The sequence below is a fragment of the Medicago sativa genome, chromosome 1 (genome assembly GCF_051527215.1).
Source record: "Medicago sativa cultivar Bolivia chromosome 1, Bolivia_mono, whole genome shotgun sequence".
Lineage (NCBI taxonomy): Eukaryota > Viridiplantae > Streptophyta > Magnoliopsida > Fabales > Fabaceae > Medicago > Medicago sativa.
In genome coordinates this window covers 86,768,128-86,789,381 of record NC_140749.1, presented here as the reverse complement: position 1 = coordinate 86,789,381, position 21,254 = coordinate 86,768,128, and the positions used below count along the sequence as shown (strand labels likewise).

Below are 21,254 nucleotides of genomic sequence, written 5' to 3'. Positions count from 1 at the left end.
TATTTTAACAACATTAATACAATATTAACAATATATTTATTAAAAAATGTTCTTATTTTCTTACATTTACAATAAAGAATATGAAATGACCTTAACAGAAAAACTAAAGATGACTAATAAAAAATATGACCTTAATTACTTAAAAAATATGACAATAAAGAATATGAAATGGCCTTAGGTACTTAATTGGAGAGGAACAATTCGAAGGGGTTTGGCTTTTTGAAGAGTAAGTCCAAATTTATCATCCATATCCATATCTTCTGGTTTCATGCCACCTTCAAGTTCCCAATCAAAAGAGTTAACAAGTGAACCCAACATTAACAATAACATCCTATTTGCCAGTTGCAAACCAGGACAAATTCTCCTACCACCACCAAATGGCACAAGCTCAAAATTCCTTCCTTTGACATCAATATCAGACCCTAAAAACCTTTCTGGAGAGAACAATGTTGGATTCTCCCACAAGTTAGGATCCCTACATATAGTCCACACATTAACTAGAACTTGTGAATCTTTTGGAATAGTGTAGCCACTTATCTCAACATTTCTCTCAGCTTTTCGTGGCAGTAAAAATGGAACTGGTGGATGCTTTCGAAGTGTTTCTTTTATAATTGCATTTAAGTATGGGAGCTCAGTGATATTTGACTCATCAAGTGGCACACCACAGCCTATTGTTTGCTTCAACTCTTTCTTGGCTTTTTGCATTGCTTCTGGATTGCGGATAAGCTCTGTCATTGCCCATTCTAGTGTTGATGTCGTTGTATCCGTTCCTGCAACAAATATATCCTATATAGAATAAAAAGTAATTACATTAATTAAGTGAACCTTTAGGCTTGATCACAATAAATTATAATTAAAAGAAACTAGGAAAGAGGGGGAAAATATATATTATACGTACATGTGATAGATGTTGAATCATATTGTTGTCCATAAACTCATTCTCCTTGGAAATGTTAAGCATGGCATCTAACATGTCTTTATTGGTGTCTAGTACACTTTTACCTTCCCTCATCTTCAAACGTTGGTTAACCAAGTCTTCAAAGATGTCTAACAATTTCCCTACATTTTTTGTTTGTCTTCTTTTTAAGCCTTGTGGGTCAAGCAACTTCAATGCAGGAAAAAAATCAGCCAAATTTGGTGTTCCAGCAAGTTTGGTTATATTCGTCACCACATCCTTAAACTCTCCTGCTGCACCATTAGAGTGAATCAAATCCATAGAGAAAATGGTGTTTGATAGTAAATTTATGGTAGTCTTGAACACTATTGTTCCAATGTCTATTGCTTCACCAATTTGACTGCTTTGATGGATATCATTGAGAAGCTGTTCAATTTTTCTACGCCTGACGTCTTGGCTGGCATCAAGACTCTTGTGAGAAAGTAACTGAGTGTTGCATATTTTTCTCAATTCCTTCCAAAGTGGTGAAATGGGCATGAAAGCAAGACTATACTGCTCATGGTTGAGAACTGACACAGATTGAGGTATGTTTCTCTTTGACAAGAACTTGTCATTAGTTAGGAGAACCTCTTTAGCCATTGTTGCTGAGGAGATTACAACAGTGGTTATTTGGCCAAACTTGAGACTCATTAAAGGGCCATGAATTTTGGCAAGTTTGGCCAATGACTTATGAGGCTTTTCTCCTAATTCTAGGATGTTCCCTATGATTGGAAGAGGGGAAGGTCCTGGTGGAAGCTTATAGTTTGGTTTAGTTATTCTAGTAAGGAGTGAACAAAGAGCATGAATGGATAAGCATGTTAACAGAAAAACAATAGTACAACTTACAAAGTCCATTGTTTCTTGATAATGATGATCTCAATGTGAGTGAATATTTTGTGATGACAAATAGTAATGGTAAGGGAAGAAGGATAGCAAACTCAAGAGAGTGTTGGTTGATGCATCTCTCCTTTGCTGGCAACCCAATTTATACATGATCCTTCAAACACAAGTTGAATTAATATTAGTTTAATGATCTAATTTTGGCATAAACTTCCACAATGTAGGTTCAAATCAAATTAATGTTGACTATTTTGTAGAAAGAAAAATATATACTACATATATGTGCATAGACTGAGTCTTTCAGTAAATTCTTTGAGCCAATTCAAAATCGAAATCACTTCGGCAAATAAAGTCCAAGAATCATGTAATGTACTTGTTTTCTTTCTTTCTTTTTCTTTTAAATAAAAATCCTCACTGCCATGATTAAATTTTGGGTTCGAACCCACGTCTAACACATCAAATGTCTATGCAACTACCATTTGAACCGTACTTATAGGGCATTTATATTTAACCTTTGTTTTAAACCTTTGTCGAAAAATATGATATTTGTGAATAAGTTCAACTTGTACATTTTAAACTAAAGTTTAAATTATTATTTTTTATGTGAAACGGAATTTTATCAGGAAGAATTTCATCACCAACTAACTTGTCCTATTTAACAAAGAACTATCTTCTTGTTCCATACTAGACACACCTATGGCTATGATTGACCAGGTCTTTTATTATTTGGTCAAAAGATGTAATCAAGACTTAAGATATATGGGTTTGGCAATTTTACATATGGACAGTACTTCCAAGTACCGGCCGATACAAAGTTGAAGATGCTTCTTTTTAATTATGAGACGAAGAAATTAATTAGAATCAACCACTTTAACAAAAAATATATTGATATTTAGTCAAGACCTATAGGAAAAGGTCAACTAGGAAAGATTTGAACAATGTTGAGTTACTAACATTGTGTTTTTAGCAGTTACCAACATTGTTAGTATTATTCTTTTAAAAAAAAACATTGTTAGTAGTATGTTATTAGCAAACCATGTTAAATATGTTTTTGGTCCTTATAAATATGTCAACTTTTCATTTTAGTCTCTCTAAAAAAATTCTTCGACTTTTAGTCCCCAAAAAATTTTACATCTTCACTTTTGGTCCCTCCTTTAAAGTAAACTCATATGTAGAATTTATATTTTTTAATAAAATTTTACAAAAAAACGTATAATATTATAAGAATCTCTCCCATAAAAAATTATATTTTTGGTGGTTAAATTTTAATTTTTTGTTTTGTTATAAAATTCAAAAAAAAAAATTGAAGAGATTTTTACAATATTCTACACATTTATGTACAATTTCATTAAAAAAATACAAAATTTGACTTAAAAATAGGGACCAAAAGTAGAGATTGAAAAAATTATAGGGACTAAAAGTTGAAGGAAAATTTTAGAGGGACTAAAACGAAAAGTTGGTATATTTTCAGGGACCAAAAACATATTTAACCTTAATTTTTTTTGAAAATAAGGTTCAACATACAATAAATAATGCTTACATCTTACCATCTTTTTAGTTTGAGAAAATACAGATACAGAGTATACATTTACGAGCTTAGCTCAGTTGGTAGGGATATCGCATTTTATATGCAGGGGCCGGGGTTCGAACCCCGGACACTCCACTTCTTGACCAAAAAAAAAAGATGGTGCAAAAATGGTGTGCAAATAACATTTTTATGACTAAGTATACATTTTTTTTTTTCCTTTTGTTCTGTTTCTCTTTCTTTTGCTGTATCTTTTGAGGCATGTATGAAATAAATATAACAAAATAGTGTTACCAATGGTCTTTACAAGAGCAACAACCATGAAAACGATGATTATGTCTCAATAATTTCTCTCCCAACAATTCTTGAGATGAACTTAATGGCACTAAGAGCTATGATAATGTTAGAGTCAAATGAAAGTGCCAACAACACTTTAATTTCCACTCAATATGTTAGCAAATGAAGAAAAATATCAAAATAAATTATCAATTCATTTAACCAAGCAAGGCAATTCAAGATGGAAAGCTAGTTAGCATGGTTTCAAATTAATACCTGCCAGCAGAAGCAAGCATATGTTAGAAAGCACTACATGGTTGCCAGAGTCTACATGATTAAGCTCGTAATTGTTCTGCTGCAATTTTTCACAAATTTGTTTTTCCGTACACCCTACAAGCCCCGAGTAGAGCTCCACACGCAGAATTAGTGGGTTGAGTAGGCATATTTTGAATAAATTCATAAGTGTGGTCTACCAAACCAGATCTTCCTAGAAGGTCGACAACACAAGCATAATGCTCAACACCTGGTTCAATTCCATAGTTCAATCTCATTTCTTCAAATATCTGCATGCCTCTCGCCACTGCTCTGGCCCTAATACATGCTGATAATATAGAAACTAGTGTCACATAACCTGGTTTAATACCACGGCTGCCCAATGTCATCTCCTCAAATAGACGCAGAGCCGTGTCAATGTCACCTTTATGTGCATATCCACCTATTATTGCATTCCATGTGACAAGGTTCCTTTCACGCATTTCACTGAAAACATGCTCGGCATTCTCTATACTTCCACATTTCCCATACAAGTCAACAATTGCACTCCCAACAAACGTATTAACATGAACACGTGCCTTGACAGCAAGAGCATGAACCGACCTCGCTATTCAAGCCCTCCAAGCTCAGCACAAACATACAAGCACTCTCTACCTCATGGTTTTGCACAAGAGCAGCAAGTATAGAGCACCATGAAACAACATTCCTCTTCCTACCAATTCTACTAAAAATCATTTCAGCAGAAACATCGTCCCCCCAAATTTCCCACAGAAATTAATAAGCCCGTTAGCAACAGTAACATCCTTTTTATAATCCACAATGAACTATAAACGAATGTAATTGCCGCACTAGATTCAGTCTCAACAAGTCAACACAGGCATTCAAAAACACACAAAACTTAATCGAATTCAGCTCTCCATGCACACAACAGCCATTCAGAAACGCACAAAACGTAATCGAATTCAGCTCTCCATGCACACAACAGGCATTCAGAAACGCACAAAATGTAATTGTGTTCAGCTCTCTGTGCACACAGAAACTCCTTAAACGCACCGCTGATCTTGAACTGCAAAAGAAAGATAAGCATTCCAAGTGGCCAAGTTTCTATGAGGCATTTCATCAAACAAGTTAAAAGCATCAACACGAAAAACAGTTTTGCAACGCATATCAAAAGCACTGCACCCAACAAATACATCATATATTTGACGATACTTTAACTCTAAACCATGAACTTGTGAACAGATTCACTACGCATGTTAGGTTGGAAAACATATTCATATCTCTCTCCACTATTGTCCCTGTCCTACTAAACAACTATGATTTCAAATTTGAAGATTGAGAGCAAAATTTCACTGTCAAAAAGAAAAAAATTATAACAGAAAACATCATCCTCATAGGCACATCGGTAACACGGTGATAGTTGCACATCCACGGTAGAATTGGGTCTGAATAGATATATTTTTTCAATTGAAAAATTGTTATTCAGACTGTCTTTTGCAGTAAAACCTTGTCTGTAATCATTTTAGAATGCAATTTAAAAGCCAAAGTGTTTTAAAACATCTTCGGATGTTCTGGCAAAACCTTTGGCTATCTTCTTCATTTCTTCAAGTTTCATTACTTCCTGCCTTAGTTGTTCCTCTCCTTTCTTCACAGTTTGAAATAAGACACTTGAATGAGAAGCATTGGGTTGATTGGCTAATTCGGACTTATCTTTCTCGAGTTGCTTAGAAAGATTATTTAAATGTTTCAATTGTTCCCTAAGGGTTTCTTCTGCCAACTTAAGTTCATATTTCTGCGACTTTTTAAAAGCCTCCATTGTCTGATCAAACTCAGCATCAAGCTTTAATATCTCAGAGTGATAACGAAAAGATTTTGTTCCTTTTTTAACATTTAAAGGGCTTTCATCATCATCTGAAGTATCCATTGCAGCATTGCCATTATTGGAACCTGTTAAGAAACAAAATGTTCAACACTTGTTATTTACTTTTCAACATTTTTTTTTAAGCAACTATTTTTTTCCATAACTCTAACCAGGCACAAGTCTAAGAAAAGCGAGTAGAACAAAACACACAAAAGCGAAGGTGCCGTATATAGGCAGAACACCTTTAAAGTAAACTACATTGGCAGTTACAAAACTGCAGAACTCCCATCAATAACCGAAACACAAAAACAACAAGCCCTCATGAGATAGCTAAAAGGAAAAGGCTACCGCAAAAAACAGTCCTAACACAGAGCAATGCCACAATGAAAAGGCTACCACCAAAACAACAAGCCCCCATGAGATATCCTCTTTAAATATCATATAATGATTCAAACGCATTGCACAACAACAACGAAAGAAACGAAAAAACAAAGCTAAAAACCCCCTGCACCCGAAGACCAGAACCACAGCCACAACAAGCAAACAGTAGCATACGCAAAAAAATATACAAAACCAAACATCAATACAAAGTCTATCATCTGCCCAAGCAATCGTTTGGGTTCCAACTCCATTCATAAAATAAACAAGGAGGCACCCTTCACTGGCGTAATTAATACTCAGCATGATTTTGATCTCCACTTCCAAGACATGATTTTGATCTCTTCAACTATCTCATCAACACCCTTAGAGTGGGAGAGGGGAATTTTTCACCTTCATAAGCACACAACAAATGCTAAAAAAATAATTAATTTGGCTATTAATAATAGAACATTTACCTGGAGAATGAGCTGCAAGATTGGTATAAGCTTTCAAGATATCTTCAGGATTAGTCCCAGATTTAAGCTGAAGTAAACAACCAAAATGGTCAATATTACTGTCTTTTAATATTAAAATAAAGGAAAAACAAGAAAGCCATTTTTACTATCACAAGAAAGTAGTTTAACAATACCTTCGACAATGCCAATGCAAAATGACTCATAAGCTCCTTTGCAGTGGCTTTCTGTGAATTACACAGGAGACAGAGACCAAGGTGTAAAATTTTCTCCTTGATATCATTGTTTGAGTCAATAGCTTCACAGGTCAGCAAAAGCTCATTTGCATGAGAAATCAATTCAGTTTTCCCATCACAGCGCCGACACAAGTAATCGGCATCCAATCCTATCGGTTCTTCCACTGTGCCGGCCATGTAAGATCTACGAGCACATTCCAAATGAGCAGCATGCCCACAAAAAGTATTGCCTTGTGTTACTTTGCACATAAAAAGTATTGCCTTGTGTTACTTTGCACATGATATAACTATAGCCACCATAAGCTGGATCAAGTGTTTTGTAACAAAGAATGCAGCAACATTCACGGCAAAATTTAGGTCCAGCACAGCAGAGATCACAAGGCATGATTGGTGGATGTTCTTTTTCCAAAATCAAGCTACTGCATGTACTATTCCCAGCTTTGCATCCATCAATGTCACTGAGCAAATCGGATTCTGCCTCTTCTTCTAACTCAAACTGTTTGAGAAGGCTATCATCGCCTAGAGGATTCATATTGCCTCTAGGATTCATGTTGCCTACAATCCAGAACAAACTTATTTTTTATATGGCACTATAATAATCCAAAGAAACATAATATAAACTCAACGAATTTATAAGGATCATATTGTTTTTTGGTTTGACTATTGTTCTTACCAAATCACTTTTTGAAGGTTCATATCAATACATTTCAATAAACATAATATTTTAACGGCATCTCTTGTACAACAAATGAAAACACATTTCATTTTCATTTTTCAGAATCAAATCAACACATCAAGAAGAACAAATAACAACTTTTGTAGCACCAACATTTTTCATCGAAAGCTTGTCCGCTATCCAACACATGTCAATGTCGGACACCAACACATCTGATTATACTAAAAGAAAGAGAATATATGAACAAAGCAACAAAACAGACCTGGAAGACCAGAAGGAATGGACCATGTGAATGAATCGAAAAATTCAGTAATATTAACGTCAGGAAACTTTTCTTTGACATAGCGTTCAACGGAAAGCTTGCTTTTAAATATAATCGAGCTTCGGTTTGCAGCAAGACGATGAGGAACATACAGATACCGGTCTCGATAGTTACCGTTATTTGAAATCCTCTTGCCGGATTTCCACCGCCAAATGTCACCGGGATTTGGAAAATTCTCCGACGCATATGGTAAACCTTCGCCGGATTGTTCAGGTGCCACCGGCGCAAGATTTGATGAGTTGCTGCCACCATTGCTAGCCACAGAGTTTGCTTCTTGCTCCATCAACTTGATTGATCGGTTTGAGATTTTTGGTGTGAAGTTGGAAACGAAGGATGAAAGGAAAAGTAGTAAAGGGTTTGAGAACAATGAAACAGAGTGAAGAGAGTGTGACTGACAGAGGTCAGAGGTAGGTTGATGAATGTCTTCTCGTACTTCTCACAATGACACACAACCTACGTAAACAACCTATGTTTTCGGGTAATAAAACTTTGTCAACTTTCCACTAGTTTTTTTTTTTTTTTTTTTGGGTCGAACTTTCCACTAGTTCAGATGTAAGAAATGTACAAGTGACCTGGCCCATTGGTCCAACTATAATGTTTGACTATTTCTTTTCACATTCTATGAGTTTATCATGAGTTTCTCATGGGTCATATATAGTTCGGATTTTATAATCTGAATTGCACAAAAATCTAAAAAATACGTTGAAATATTTCAGATTTTAGAATCTGAATAGGACTCACGAGAACCTCATCGGATGGAAAAAGTAATGGCTTAATGTTTATCAAATGAGTTCAATCATTTTGTAAATTGTTTTAACTGATTTAAAAGTATCTCAAACGGCAGTTGATGGTAAAAGGATAATTGCAGGGAATAAGAGAGCAATTTGAGTAGTTTAAAGAGTAATTTTCAAGACGTATAGTGTTAGGATTCCTAAAGTAAAAAAAAATTCAAATCACAAAACTCTTACATATACATATGTCGAGAAGTAACATCAAATATGTAGATATCATATCATATGTATGTAAAGTAAGATCAAGCTAACATAGACTCATTCACATCAAAAGATTTTGCAGACATTTATGTGATAACAAGACCACAGTTTATTCTAACATAATAAATTGATATTTTAATAAAGTGGAAATCAATTTTAACGTTTAATACAAATAAAATTACCTCAATGCAAAATGGATCACATATGGCATGCATCTCAACATTCCAATTACATCATAAATACAATCATCACAAAGTAAACCAACTCGCACGCACATGCACCCACGCAGACACACACATAGAGAGACAGAATAAAAAATTCAATCTATATTTAAGACAGAACAGTAATTTCACGACAAGGTCTTATTCACATCAAGTGACATAAGCATATGTTAATTCCATCATCTTATTCACAATAATAGTACTTGAAATAAGAAGATACAAAGTACAAAACCAAAGATCAGATTGTCATTATAAGCACAACCATGATAAATATGAAGACCTTCATTGAAAATCGGATCAAATTTCACAATAAATCAATATCATCGACATGAATATATGAAGTATCATAATGTAAAAATATTTCTTAATTAAGAACTTATACCTGATGTGGCTGTGTCTATTAAGTCCAAAGAATCTTCACCTAAGGATGAAATCGTATCTGGATAATTTTCTCCCATTAATGACATTGTGATTGAATGTCTACGAAATCTTCAACAAATGAATGTAACGATGAAGAAAGTAGGCATTTCAAATAAAGGACGATGAGCCTTGAGGTATGAGAAGAAGAAAATATTATGAAACCGATTAACAAAACCTAATCTTAAAATTGTACCCGATATTTCTTGTTTGTGGGCTTAGATGAGTCTAGAGCTATTAAAAACAACCATAAAATTCTCAAAAAACAATGGCCCACTTATTAAGCCCTATTAAACCCTTAATTTTTGGCCTTAACTGAAATATTTTTTTTTCCTCAATCCCATGAAAATCGCTTTCCCACTTCAAACAAAACTTAGAAACACCATAAAATAAGAAGTTTAACCCCAACGGCAATTAATTGTCGCTGGATTTTAACCAGCAGTAGTTAACTATCGATGTAATTTGGAGTTAAACTTGTCATTTTATGGTGTTTCTTAGCTTTGTGTGAAGTGGGAAAAACAATTTTCCGGTCCCATTATGTTATTTTTTTGTGGGCTATGTTTGGGGACTTTGAGCTCATTTTTTTAAAATTCAAAAATTTTCATAGAAAAAAATATTTTTTGGAAATCTTATTCTAAAAGAAGTTCCAAAATATTTGAATTTTTTTTTCATAACAAAATTGTTTTTCTAAAAAAAATTATAAAAAATAAATTTGGTAGAAAAATTAGGAATTGGAGGTCAACTTTAATCCTAAGGGATCTTTTGTAGACATGGCAACACAACCTGCACCCGCCGGTCCCACCCGTCCCCGCCCCGATTTTAACTGGGAAAAGTCAAGTTAACTAGGTCCGGGTGCTGGTGCGGGGAAAATTCAGAGTTTTAATGCGGGGTCGGGGGATACTTACACCCTCCCCGCACCCACCCCCCCCCCCCCCCCCCCCCCCAGCATCCGTATATGCAAATTTACCTTATCACCCTTATTTTACTTAAATTAGCAGATGTATATAAACGATTTATTCGGTATATAATCCATACAAATAGATTTGTAAAATACTTTTATCTTTATCCGGGAACTCATTAACTAATAGCCTATAAAAGTAAAGAAATATTTGTTTTATGGGAAATGTTAAAGAGTGCCCTTGGGGCATTGGTTAAGAGAACGTAAATAGAAATAATTTATTGAAAAATGGTGAAAAGTGTTGAATTCAACTTTCTAAAAGTCAAAAGGATATAATTTCCAATGCAAAACTACTACTTTTAGTTTCCTTAACCATTGCCCTGAGGGCATTGGTTAGCAAGACCCTTGTTTCATTCCTCAAACCAAACTCGTCTTGATACCCACAAAGTTTGAGTTTGGCTGAATTCAAGAATCCCAACGTTAATTCGAATTCAAATCACTCTTCTCACTCTAACACTCTTTTCGGCAACGCATCTCTTCAGTAAGTAATTGTTTTTCGTCTTCTTCCGTGTTCTTAAATTTTCCATTTTTTTATCTTGTCCTGTTTCTCATGCGTGATCAAAGCTGAACAATTTTAATAACATTGAAATATAATGTTATTGTTAGGTTCCTTCCCAATATTTGGTGCCACCTTTTAGGCATTTTTGTGTGTGTATAGATCTATACCGTTAAATAGGCTTACTGTGTTTTTTTTTGCTATAGTTTTTGCGGGTGGGGGTTGGGGCGGGGCGGGGAAACCCGTCCCCGTTGGGGGCAGGTCGAGGGGTAAAGTCTCTATCCTCGCCGAGTTTGGGGGGGCTGGTTAGAGTGAAACTGGGGCGGGGTCGGGTATTTAAAATTCGTCCCCGCCCCACCCCGTTGCCATGTCTAATCTTTTGGTTTGGAGACTCTTTAACATTTGGAGCTTTTTTTTTAAGAAAACATCTGGAGCTTTGTTTTTTGCTCTTAGATGAAGTGGTAATCCACTGAAATTAAACTCACACACAACCGTGAGGTCTCGGATTCGAACCCGGGTCACGACGTCCAGCCTTGCAATTTTGACATTTGCCAGTTGAGTTAGGACTTCTAGTTTTAAAGGAGTTTTTTTGGAGCTTTTTAACCCCTCAAATATGTGGGTTGTGATCAAGTTTTAAAGGCCGCATAAATTGCCAACTATAGAAGGGTTAATTGAGTTTTTTAAAAGTTGGTTTGAGTTTTTAAAAATTGCTCAATTTGGTTATGAGGTCATTTATGGAGACCCGATTTGATTATCATGGACACTTCTATTTGTAACTAAAGCAACATAAGATCTTATTTATCTTCGAAACATGATCTAACAAATTAAGAGAAAATTATATTCATGTTCCTGATGTCTCTTTAAATATTGCAAACAAATTTTCTTGCCAGGGTTAAATATTTGGGATTTACTTTTCCCACCCTCCTGTGTTCTTCTGCGCCCTGCAAAAATTCCAAAATTACCCCTGGTCCGAAAAATAAAATCTGAACCAGATTGTTAGTGTTTCCGAAAACTAAAATTCGGACAAAAACGATATGAAATTTTTGTGTCTTTCTTTAATGTCAAGGGTCTCTGTTGACCGTTATATAACCCCCACATAAGCTGCAATGCAATTGCAGGGGTCATATGAACGGTCAACAATGACCTTGACACCACAGACACACCTAAAAAACTAGAAAAAATTGAAGAAAATGTAAGAAAGGAGGTGAAGTGAAGAAAGAAGGAAATTGTTCAATATCCAAGCCTTTTTATAGCCTTAAACAACTCTAAGGTCATAAGTTCAGTCAATAAAAACATTTTTTAAATGCTAACCTCCAAAAATGCATTAATGACTCCACTAACCGACCAAACCTTTGGTGAAACGCACTGGCCAAAATAAACTGAGGGGTTACGGATTTTATATTCCGGACTACATGAACGTTGTCCGGGTTATAAAATCTGGAATGTCCCTCACCCACAGAAGGTGCACAACATCCATCAGTTTGCCCCAATATTGTAAAAATTCGAATTACATAATCCAGAAACCATTAGAGTTGTCCGGATTATGAAATTCGAACTGCATCAGTTTGTTTTGGCCGGTGGTCTGCACCACAAGAAACACGTTTTCAAAGGTTTTTACCAGCATTAATGGTTGGTAAAACTCCTTTGAACACGTTTTTTGACTAAGAATTAAGTGTTGACATAACCTATGCTTAAGGAAATCCTATAAATAGCCTCCAAAACCTTCACATTTTTCACACCATTTCTCAAACTCTCTCCTCCCCTCCTCATGTTCATTCTATGCATAGTGTGTTTTTATCGTTGGCCTTTCTTAAAACTAGGCTACTTTAGAAACTCAGGGGTTATATGACCGGTAAACGGGGAAGGCAATGCGCTGCAACGAAACACGGTTTGTCTGGGTGTCATATTGACCATCGAGGTCTCTTTCACCCCGAAAACAAACCTTACCTCAGTACCCTCCCCTCCCCCCACCCATTTGATCAACCTTTTTGGGGTAAAGCTAGATTTAGTTTTACTCCAGGGAGGTAGGTTTTCTGGTTGTTTTTTTTTCTTTTCTACTTTTCTGTTTATATTAATAAAATGAGTTTGTTTTAGGCTCTTAGGAGATTAGAAATAGTTTTAGGTTCTTTTGTAATAAGTTTAAAAAGTTTCAACATTATTGTACTTATTATTCATATATTAATAAAATGATTTCTTTTTATCTTTGTGTTCTTTTTAATTCTGTTTTTTTTTTTATGTTTATTTGAATTTTATTTTACAAATTTGAAAGGCTAAAATCAAAAAATTCTGGAAAATGAGCATTCCGAATTTCAAAATCCGGAAAATCCTAACAATGTAATTCGGAAAACAAAATCCGGACAGGGGTATTTTTGGAAAAAATAGGGCGCACGAGAAATATATAGGGTGGGAAAAGTAATACTCTAAATATTTTGGCATTCGTGATTGAGTTGGCAAGTCAATCCTCAAAATTAATTGATAGTAACTCTTATTACTCTCTCTGTCCCTTTTTATAAGAATAGTTTACAAAAATCTCAGGTAAAGCTAGATTTAGTTTTACTCCAGGGAGGTAGGTTTTCTGGTTGTTTATTTTTCTTTTCTACTTTTCTGTTTATATTAATAAAATGAGTTTGTTTTAGACTCTTAGGAGATTAGAAATAGTTTTAGGTTCTTATGTAATAAGTTTAAAAAGTTTCAATATTATTGTAATTATTATTCATATATTAATAAAATGATTTCTTTTTATCTTTGTGTTCTTTTTAATTCTGTTTTTTTTTTATGTTTATTTGCATTTTATTTTACAAATTTGAAAGGCTAAAATCAAAAAATTCTGGAAAAAGAGCATTCCGAATTTCAAAATCCGGAAAATCCTAACAATGTAATTCGGAAAACAAAATCCAGACAGGGGTATTTTTGGAAAAAATAGGGCGCACGAGAAATATATAGGGTGGGAAAAGTAATGCTCTAAATATGTTGGCATTCGTGATTGAGTTGGCAAGTCAATCCTCAAAATTAATTGATAGTAACTCCTATTACTCTCTTTGTCCCTTTTTATAAGAACAGTTTACAAAAATCACGGGTATTAAGAAAAGATGTTGAAGTAATGAATATGTCTTCAAAATACGTTACTATTACTAAATTGCCCTTTTTTTATTAAATGTATTTAATGTTGAATTTTCATATTACAAGATAATTTGTAGTATTAATAAGGATATAGTTGGAAAACACAAATTTCAAAAAGCCGGCCCTAGTTTTCTAGTGAGGGAAACTCCAACTTCTCTCTAAACTTTCTTTCCCCTTCGTTCATCGAGGAGGGGTGGTTTTAGGTCATTTTTTGACCTAGAATCACCCCTCTACATCTTTTTTCTCTTTTCTTTCAATCTAAATAAGTGCTTTTCACATAGATCAAGTTTCTTCTTTTGTGTTTTTTTTTGTGATTTCGTCGTCTAAGTGCGGCGTTGTGTTGTTCATCGCCTTGTGCGGCGTTTGATTTCGCGTCTTGTCGCGGTGTTCGTTTGATTCCTATTGAAAGATCGACATCAGTCAATTACAAATTCAACAAATGATTTGGGCGTCAACGTTGCAGATCCGGAAGCATGTGAATTTCTGTGACTTAGGTTTTATCATATTTTTTGTAGGCATTTTGCCGTTTTATGCTATTAGCTTGGGTGCTGTGAGTTTGTTCGCAGATTCACCCTTTACGTTTTTAGCGATGTTTGTATCTGATGTACACTATCAATTTGAATGAATGGATATCGTTTTGTTTTTGTCAAAAAAAAAAGGATATAGTTGGAAAAAAGTAATTAATACATCTAAAAATTTATAATTAGTCCTATATTTAGAGACAATTTTTTTTTTTAAAATAGTCTTATAATTATAGACGGATGAAATATTTTGCCTTAAAATGAATTTGCAAGAGAGCATGAAGTGGAAAATCGTGGAATCATCGAAATTAATGAGAATCAACCGCATTTTTTACATTGTTTTTATCATCTAAAGTTTTTTTAAATATTGTGTTTTGCAATTTATTTAGATGAATTAATTGTTCACAAACTAGAATATTTTAGATTCATTCATTAAATGATGAATGTGATATATAATAAAGATCGTATGCATCATTAATTGAATGAATTTAAAATGTAGATTTTTGCTTATAATCGTGATCAGATGGTGTATGTATGTTTAGTGTCATAAAATTGGATGGTTTCTCGATAAAGATGAAATCACCACAAAAGTTTGTGAAAATATAGAAAAACACATTGGAAAACCACTGTCAAATGAAAAAATTTGTCCTTGAGACGAGATGTCAAGTTCGGTGTCAATTATACGTAGAAAATGTATCAACATCCTATAATATCTGCTAGAAAATAATTACCTCTAGTTAATTGTGTAGAATTTATATAAACTTTAAAAATATCTATTTCTTACTTATCTATTATTTTGTTTATTACTTTGAATGTAAGAATATAACATAGAGAGGAAATTTTTTATTATATGTGCTTGATAAATGTGGTAGAATAGAGAGCAAATCTATGTAATTAGGTAAGTTATATGTGTTGGTTGATTTCAAAGAAGAGATTTGTATTGCAATTATATTGTTAAAAGATGCTTTTGAAATGATGAAGGAAAATGTATTGAGTTTGAAAAGTTGATGGTCATGAATTAGCTTTCGAAATTTGTGTAATCATAAATCAAAAAGTGTATTTGACATAGTAGTTTTTTTTTTCATGTTTGCTTTTTACTAGTGTGTTAACCCGTGCAATGCACGGGTGATAGACCATTATTTTTCAATCTCAACTTGTTTTATTTTTTTATTTGTTGATGAAAATTATTTATCCCGTGAATTTTAAATATGTCCGTATCTTTTTTGCCGCAATGATGACAAATATGTGTCTCATATTATATTTATGTTTATTAATGATAAATATATGTCTCGTGTCTTTATGCATAAAAGAAAAATATATTTATAGGTTTTAGATCATCGTCGGTGAAGCGTCGCCCCGACTGTCCTCTCACAGTCTTGGTGTGAGTTGATTCTGTTGTGGTCACTGGTTTCATTTAACGTCGTCGTTGTCTTTGTACTGCTCTGACATCGACGCGGTTATGAGTTAGTTTTTTGAGGTGGATTATGTCAGATCATGAGTTTTACGATCTGGTTTTTGCTATGTTTTTTTCGTTTATATTTTTGACATTTGTTTTGTTTTGTTTCGTGGAGATGAAGATGGGTGGTGGCTTTGTTCTGGCTCTGTGATTTGGTCTGAAAATCTTGAATCTGGAAAATCTAGGTTATTTAGTTCTAGCGCTGTTTTGTTGGATGCATATCTTGATTCAACATGACTTGTTTATATTGATGTTGCTTCAAAGGGCTAGGTGTGTAGATGCTCCGTATTGACGGTAGTAGTCGTTCATCATACTTAAAAGATTTTATCCTCTATGGTTGCTTCTTGCGTCGTTGGTGAAATGTGATAGATTTCTATTGTTTGTTCATCCCTCGATCTGGACTTTGGCTGAAGTTTCAAGACCACCGTGAATCTGTGGATTCGGTTCGTAATTGGTTGTTTTGGCTCGAAAGGGGGTTTATGGCTTACTAATACTTAGAAGTTAGGGAGCTGTTGGAACTTGAGTCCTTTCTATGTTGGCAGACGATCCATACGCCTATTTAAATGTCTTTTTGAAAATGTGTTGATCTAGTTTCCCTTTTCTTTCTTCGTATTTCTATTTTTTTTCCTTAATGAATTTGGGTAGTGCTTCTAGCATCACCTTTTTTTAGGGAACATCTAGCATCACCTTTGTTTCATAAAAATAATAATATTTACCAATAACAAATATTTTTCCCATGTTATTTTTTTAGGATTCAGTGATTAATAGTTGTGCCGTATTTTTTTAGGATTCCCATGTTATTTTATTTATATTTGTAGTAAAATAATTATTTGTATGGTTTGTACATCATAATGACATGTGTCATTGATTTAAATAGATGAAAGAAGAATGTCATGTTGATTATTTATTTAAACTATGCTCGAATGTATATATAGGAGATAGGATATTTGAATTCATGAAATAGCGTCATATATGCCTAAATACACTAATCAACACTCTTTCTCTCCACAATTATAAGAGTAGTGATGACATTCTGTCATTACGTAATATTAGGGACTTATTGTGACATTTTGATAGAGTTCTCATGCAATTTATACTGTTCTGGAGTGCAAAAAGCTTAAATATTGAAGTCTGTTCGAAGGAAATCGCGCCACGCCAATTTCAAGCCGTGCTGCGATTTTTGAAGCAAAATTACATCCTCCCTGTTTGAGGGAAATCGCGGCACGCCAATTAACAAGGCGTGGCGCGATTTTGATGGGTCAGGCCCATGACTTCTATAAATACTGCACTCAATCTGAAGAACAAGGGTTACGATTTTGGAGAGCAAAGTGCGATTTTGAGACATCAGAGACGGCTAGAAGGGCGATTTCTTCAACCTTTTACCAATTCATGTATGTTTTAATTATTTCATTGATTATGCTATTTGTAAACTCAATTATGAGTAGCTAACTCTCTTAGAGATTAGATCCAAGATGAATCTTTGTAACCCTAATTGACACATGTTGCTGTGAAACTCTATTTTGTTTATGAATTCAATTCTAGTTTATTCAATTCAATTGTTCTTAATGCTTTTTATATCTTGATCACATATAACTTGATTTCGTGAGAATGAATGACCACTGACCATGGCTTTCAACTTAGACCTAATTGAATTGTTCTAATAAACAGGGTTAGTCTAGGAATAGATAATCGTTTGTTAGTGATAATAGGTTAACGTTCGGTAAAACCTTCAAGAATTATTAGACCACCTAAGGAATTAGGGGCTGTAGTTTAAGAAGAGGGTCCTAACTCAAGGGATTGATTAGGGCTAATTTGTTAATCATCGTAAACTAGAAGAGGGTTCATAACAAATAGGTGCAGTAGACCAATTAGGGGAACTTAGAGGATTCAACGGATCTGATCTCATCTTTCTCTCTTATTTTCTTAATCAAATCTTTACTATATTATTTGATTTCTTAAAATCAAACCAAATCTACTGCCTAGTGGCAAAACAAAATAACCTTTTATACATCCTACTTTTATAACGAAATTGAATTATTGAAGTTAAAAACAGTCCTCGTGGGATCGATATTTTTACTACTTCGATAGTATTTGGTGCACTTGCCAAACCTCTATCAAGTTTTTGGCGCCGTTGCCGGGGACTGTTGATTTATTTCAACAAGGCAATTACGTTATAATTTAGGGTTTTTGCAATTTAAATTTTTCTGTTTTTAATTTTTATTTTTCTGTTTTCATATTCACTTGATTACTTTGCGTTGTGCAGTGCTACTAAGGTATTTTGCTGTTTATGCGAGGTAAACAGAGCTCGGACGATTTAGAGTACGATCCGGAAATTGAAAGGACTGCTAGAGCACTTCGGAAAGCTGTCCGATCGCAAAGGTTAGCTCAATCCGTTCCACCGGGTGTTCGAGAACAAGTACCGGAGCAACTCTCAAGTGAATCTGAAACAATCTCTTCTCCTAAATCTGCAACTATGGAAGGAGAAGGAGTTGTACCACCAAGACCTAAGCTTGGAGACTACGGGTTAGCCACTCATCGCGGTCAACTGACCCACACTTTTCAACCAGCTAACCCCGTAGCTTTCGACATCAAGACAACTGTCCTCAACGGTTTGAGGGACAAGCAATTCGATGGGACTGAAGCTATGAGTCCTCATGAACACTTGAGCCGTTTTGCTGAAACCTGCGAGTTTTGTGTGCAACCAGCCACCGTGACTGAAGCACAAAAGAAGCTAAGGCTGTTTCCTTTCACCTTGACGGGAAGAGCAAAAGATTGGTTGCTAACAATTCCAAACGGGACTGTCCAAACATGGGAAGAGTTAGAGCTGAAGTTCTTGGAGAAATACTTCCCTATGTCTAAGTATTGGGACAAGAAGATGGAGATCTCTAACTTCAAGCAAGGAGAAGGTGAATCATTGTATGATGCTTGGGAGAGATTCAATTTGCTTCTCAAGAGATGCCCTAATCATGAGTTCACCGAGAAGCAATACCTCCAAATCTTCACTGAGGGGGTAACACCAAACACTCGAATGTTCTTAGATGCTTCCGCGGGAGGTAGTCTCAAGAGCAAAACTGATCATGAAGTCCAAGCTTTGATAGAAAACATGGCTGGAAATGAGTATCGTGCTGAAGCTAAAAAGAAGGAAAGAGGAGTGTTTGGGGTGAGTGAACAAACTGATATCCTTGCTAACCAAGCAGCGATGAATAAACAGATCGAAGCTCTAACTAAGGAGTTTCAAGGCTTCACTTTGGCTCAAAAGCAACAACAAGTAGCTGCAATCAAGTGTGACTTATGTGGTGAAGAACATCCCAACGGTGAATGTGTTCCAGAAGGGTCAAATGAAGAAGCTAACTTCATGGGAGGTTATCAAAGGCAGAATCAATACTACAATTCAGGCATCAACAAGCATCCTAATCTAAGCTACTCAAATAACAATGCTTTGAACTCTCAGATGCTCACTCCTCCTCAACAACAGCAAAGGAAGCCATCAGCTCTTGAGGAAACTATGATGAACTTCATGAAGATGACTCAAGGCAACTTTGAAGAGATGAAGAAGAGTCAAGAAGCTGAAAGAAAGAACAATGAAGCTTCTAGGAAGCTGCTTGAAACTCAACTGGGGCAATTAGCTAAGCAATTGGCTGAACAAAGTAAAGGCGGATTCTCAGGTAACACTAAAGATAACTCTAAGAATGAGTCTTGTAATGCTATTGAATTGAGGAGCAAAAAGGTTTTGACACCTTTAGTTCCAAAAGCTCCAAAGAAGGTTGATGATGTAGTTGAGGTAGAGGAGGATGATGTAGTTGAAAAAAATGATGAGGGTGTAGTTGAAAAAGAGAATGATCATGGAGTAGTTGAAAATGAAAGGAAGAAAAAAATAGAGGGAGAAAAAAGTGAGAAGTTAATTGATGAAGATTCAATCTTGAGAAAGTCGAAGAGTCAAATTCTGAAAGATGGAGACAAACCACAGGTTATTCCATCATATGTGAAGCTTCCATACCCTCACCTTTCAAAGAAGAAAGAAAAGGATGAAGGCCAATTCAAGAAGTTCATGCAACTTTTCTCACAACTCCAGGTGAATATTCCTTTCGGTGAAGCTCTTGATCAAATGCCGTTGTATGCTAAGTTCATGAAAGACTTGTTGACTAAACGAAGGAAGCCTAAGGATGATGAGAACATAGCACTTTCTGAAAATTGTAGCGCTATTCTTCAAAAGAAACTGCCACCTAAGCTGAAGGATCCTGGAGCTTTTACTATCCCTTGTTCAATTGGACCGGTAGACATTGGTAGAGCTCTATGTGACTTGGGAGCAAGTATCAATCTGATGCCTCTTTCAATGATGAAGAAGCTTAAGTGTGGGGAACCAAAACCAACAAGAATGACCATTACTTTAGCTGATCGGTCGATCTCTTATCCTGTCGGTATACTTGAAGATGTGCTAGTCAAGGTTAATGACTTGGTGTTCCCAGCAGATTTTGTGGTCCTAGACATGGCTGAAGATGAAGACATGCCACTCATTCTAGGAAGACCTTTCCTTGCAACTGGTCGTGCTTTGATTGATGTTGAACGTGGAGAGCTAATGTTGAGGTTCCATAAGGAGCAGGTAGTCTTCAATATCTTTGAGGCAATGAAGCACCAAGATGAGAATCCCAAGTGTTACCGGATTGACGTTGTGGAAGAAACAGTCGAAGATAAAACCCTTAAATCTCAACCTATTCAATCTAAGGAGGTGGAAAGTGTGGAATCTATAGACAGACAAGAAGTGATTGAAGATCTTGGAAAGATAGAGGGTGTTAAGCAACTGGAAGTAAGCAAAGAACAGATGCAGCAACAATCATCAGGAGACATCCGTGACAACAAGTATGGGGGATTGACAACGGGTAAAAATGAAATAAAGACTACTACCACTGGTCCAGGTGGTAAATTGGCTTATAAGAGGATTCCCTGTGGGATGCGTAATGGGCCGGCTGCTTTTCAATGGTGTATGCTTTCAACTCTCTCTGATACTTTAGAAAGAATTAGGAGGTACTGTGACGAAGGGTTGGCAATAAACAAGCTTGTTGATGAAGCTGTGGACCTAAAGAAGTCTGGTGCACAAGGAACTTTCAAGGGTAAGGAACAAAAGCTGAAACGGTACCGTGAAGGAGGACTCCCAAACAATGAAGAGGGAGCCACATCAACTGATCCTTAGGGATAGTCATCAGTCAAGCTAGTGACGGTAAAGAAGCGCTGAGTGGGAGGCAACCCACTATTTATTTTTCAGGTATGATTTTATTGCTTTCAAAAATAAAAACACAAAA

The 21,254-nt window shown here is 35.3% G+C and overlaps 2 protein-coding genes, 1 non-coding gene and 1 pseudogene across 4 annotated transcripts; all 4 read right to left on the bottom strand.

Moving 5' to 3' along the window:
* On the bottom strand, positions 1 to 2,248 carry LOC146958629 (geraniol 8-hydroxylase-like). Of its 2 annotated transcripts, XM_085740145.1 has the most exons (3): positions 1,781 to 2,248; positions 899 to 1,680; positions 1 to 786 (listed from the first exon to the last, which is right to left on the bottom strand). In XM_085740145.1, exons 2-3 carry the CDS (start codon positions 1,583 to 1,585, stop codon positions 175 to 177), a joined length of 1,299 nt encoding a protein of 432 aa, XP_085596271.1. In that variant the 5' UTR covers positions 1,586 to 1,680; positions 1,781 to 2,248; the 3' UTR covers positions 1 to 174. The 2 variants fall into 2 exon arrangements, with proteins under 2 accessions (XP_085596271.1, XP_085596270.1); XM_085740144.1 differs by having other exon boundaries at positions 899 to 2,248.
* A 1,303-nt stretch (positions 2,249 to 3,551) lies between these two features.
* LOC146958628 (pentatricopeptide repeat-containing protein At4g14850 pseudogene) lies at positions 3,552 to 5,103 on the bottom strand (annotated as a pseudogene).
* On the bottom strand, positions 4,974 to 8,291 carry LOC146958627 (uncharacterized). The gene is made up of 5 exons (XM_085740143.1): positions 7,717 to 8,291; positions 7,040 to 7,333; positions 6,719 to 7,008; positions 6,546 to 6,612; positions 4,974 to 5,795 (listed from the first exon to the last, which is right to left on the bottom strand). Exons 1-5 carry the CDS (start codon positions 8,057 to 8,059, stop codon positions 5,383 to 5,385), a joined length of 1,407 nt encoding a protein of 468 aa, XP_085596269.1. The 5' UTR covers positions 8,060 to 8,291; the 3' UTR covers positions 4,974 to 5,382.
* A 10,532-nt stretch (positions 8,292 to 18,823) lies between these two features.
* Positions 18,824 to 18,930, bottom strand: LOC146958626 (small nucleolar RNA R71). Its single transcript, XR_015025242.1, has one exon. It is a non-coding gene; the product is annotated as a small nucleolar RNA R71 (small nucleolar RNA).
* Between the last annotated feature and the right edge of the window lie 2,324 nt (positions 18,931 to 21,254).

Excerpts from the sequence above, each read along its gene's own strand:
- LOC146958629 (XM_085740144.1), bottom strand. The coding sequence starts at position 1,789 with ATGGACTTTGTAAGTTGTACTATTGTTTTTCTGTTAACATGCTTATCC. Across the intron at positions 787-898 it reads TGATTCAACATCTATCACAT|GATATATTTGTTGCAGGAAC; the intron begins GTACGTATAATA and ends TATTCTATATAG.
- LOC146958627 (XM_085740143.1), bottom strand. The coding sequence starts at position 8,059 with ATGGAGCAAGAAGCAAACTCTGTGGCTAGCAATGGTGGCAGCAACTCA. Across the intron at positions 7,009-7,039 it reads CATGTGCAAAGTAACACAAG|GCAATACTTTTTGTGGGCAT; the intron begins GCAATACTTTTT and ends AAGTAACACAAG. Across the intron at positions 5,796-6,545 it reads TCTTGCAGCTCATTCTCCAG|GTTCCAATAATGGCAATGCT; the intron begins GTAAATGTTCTA and ends GTTTCTTAACAG.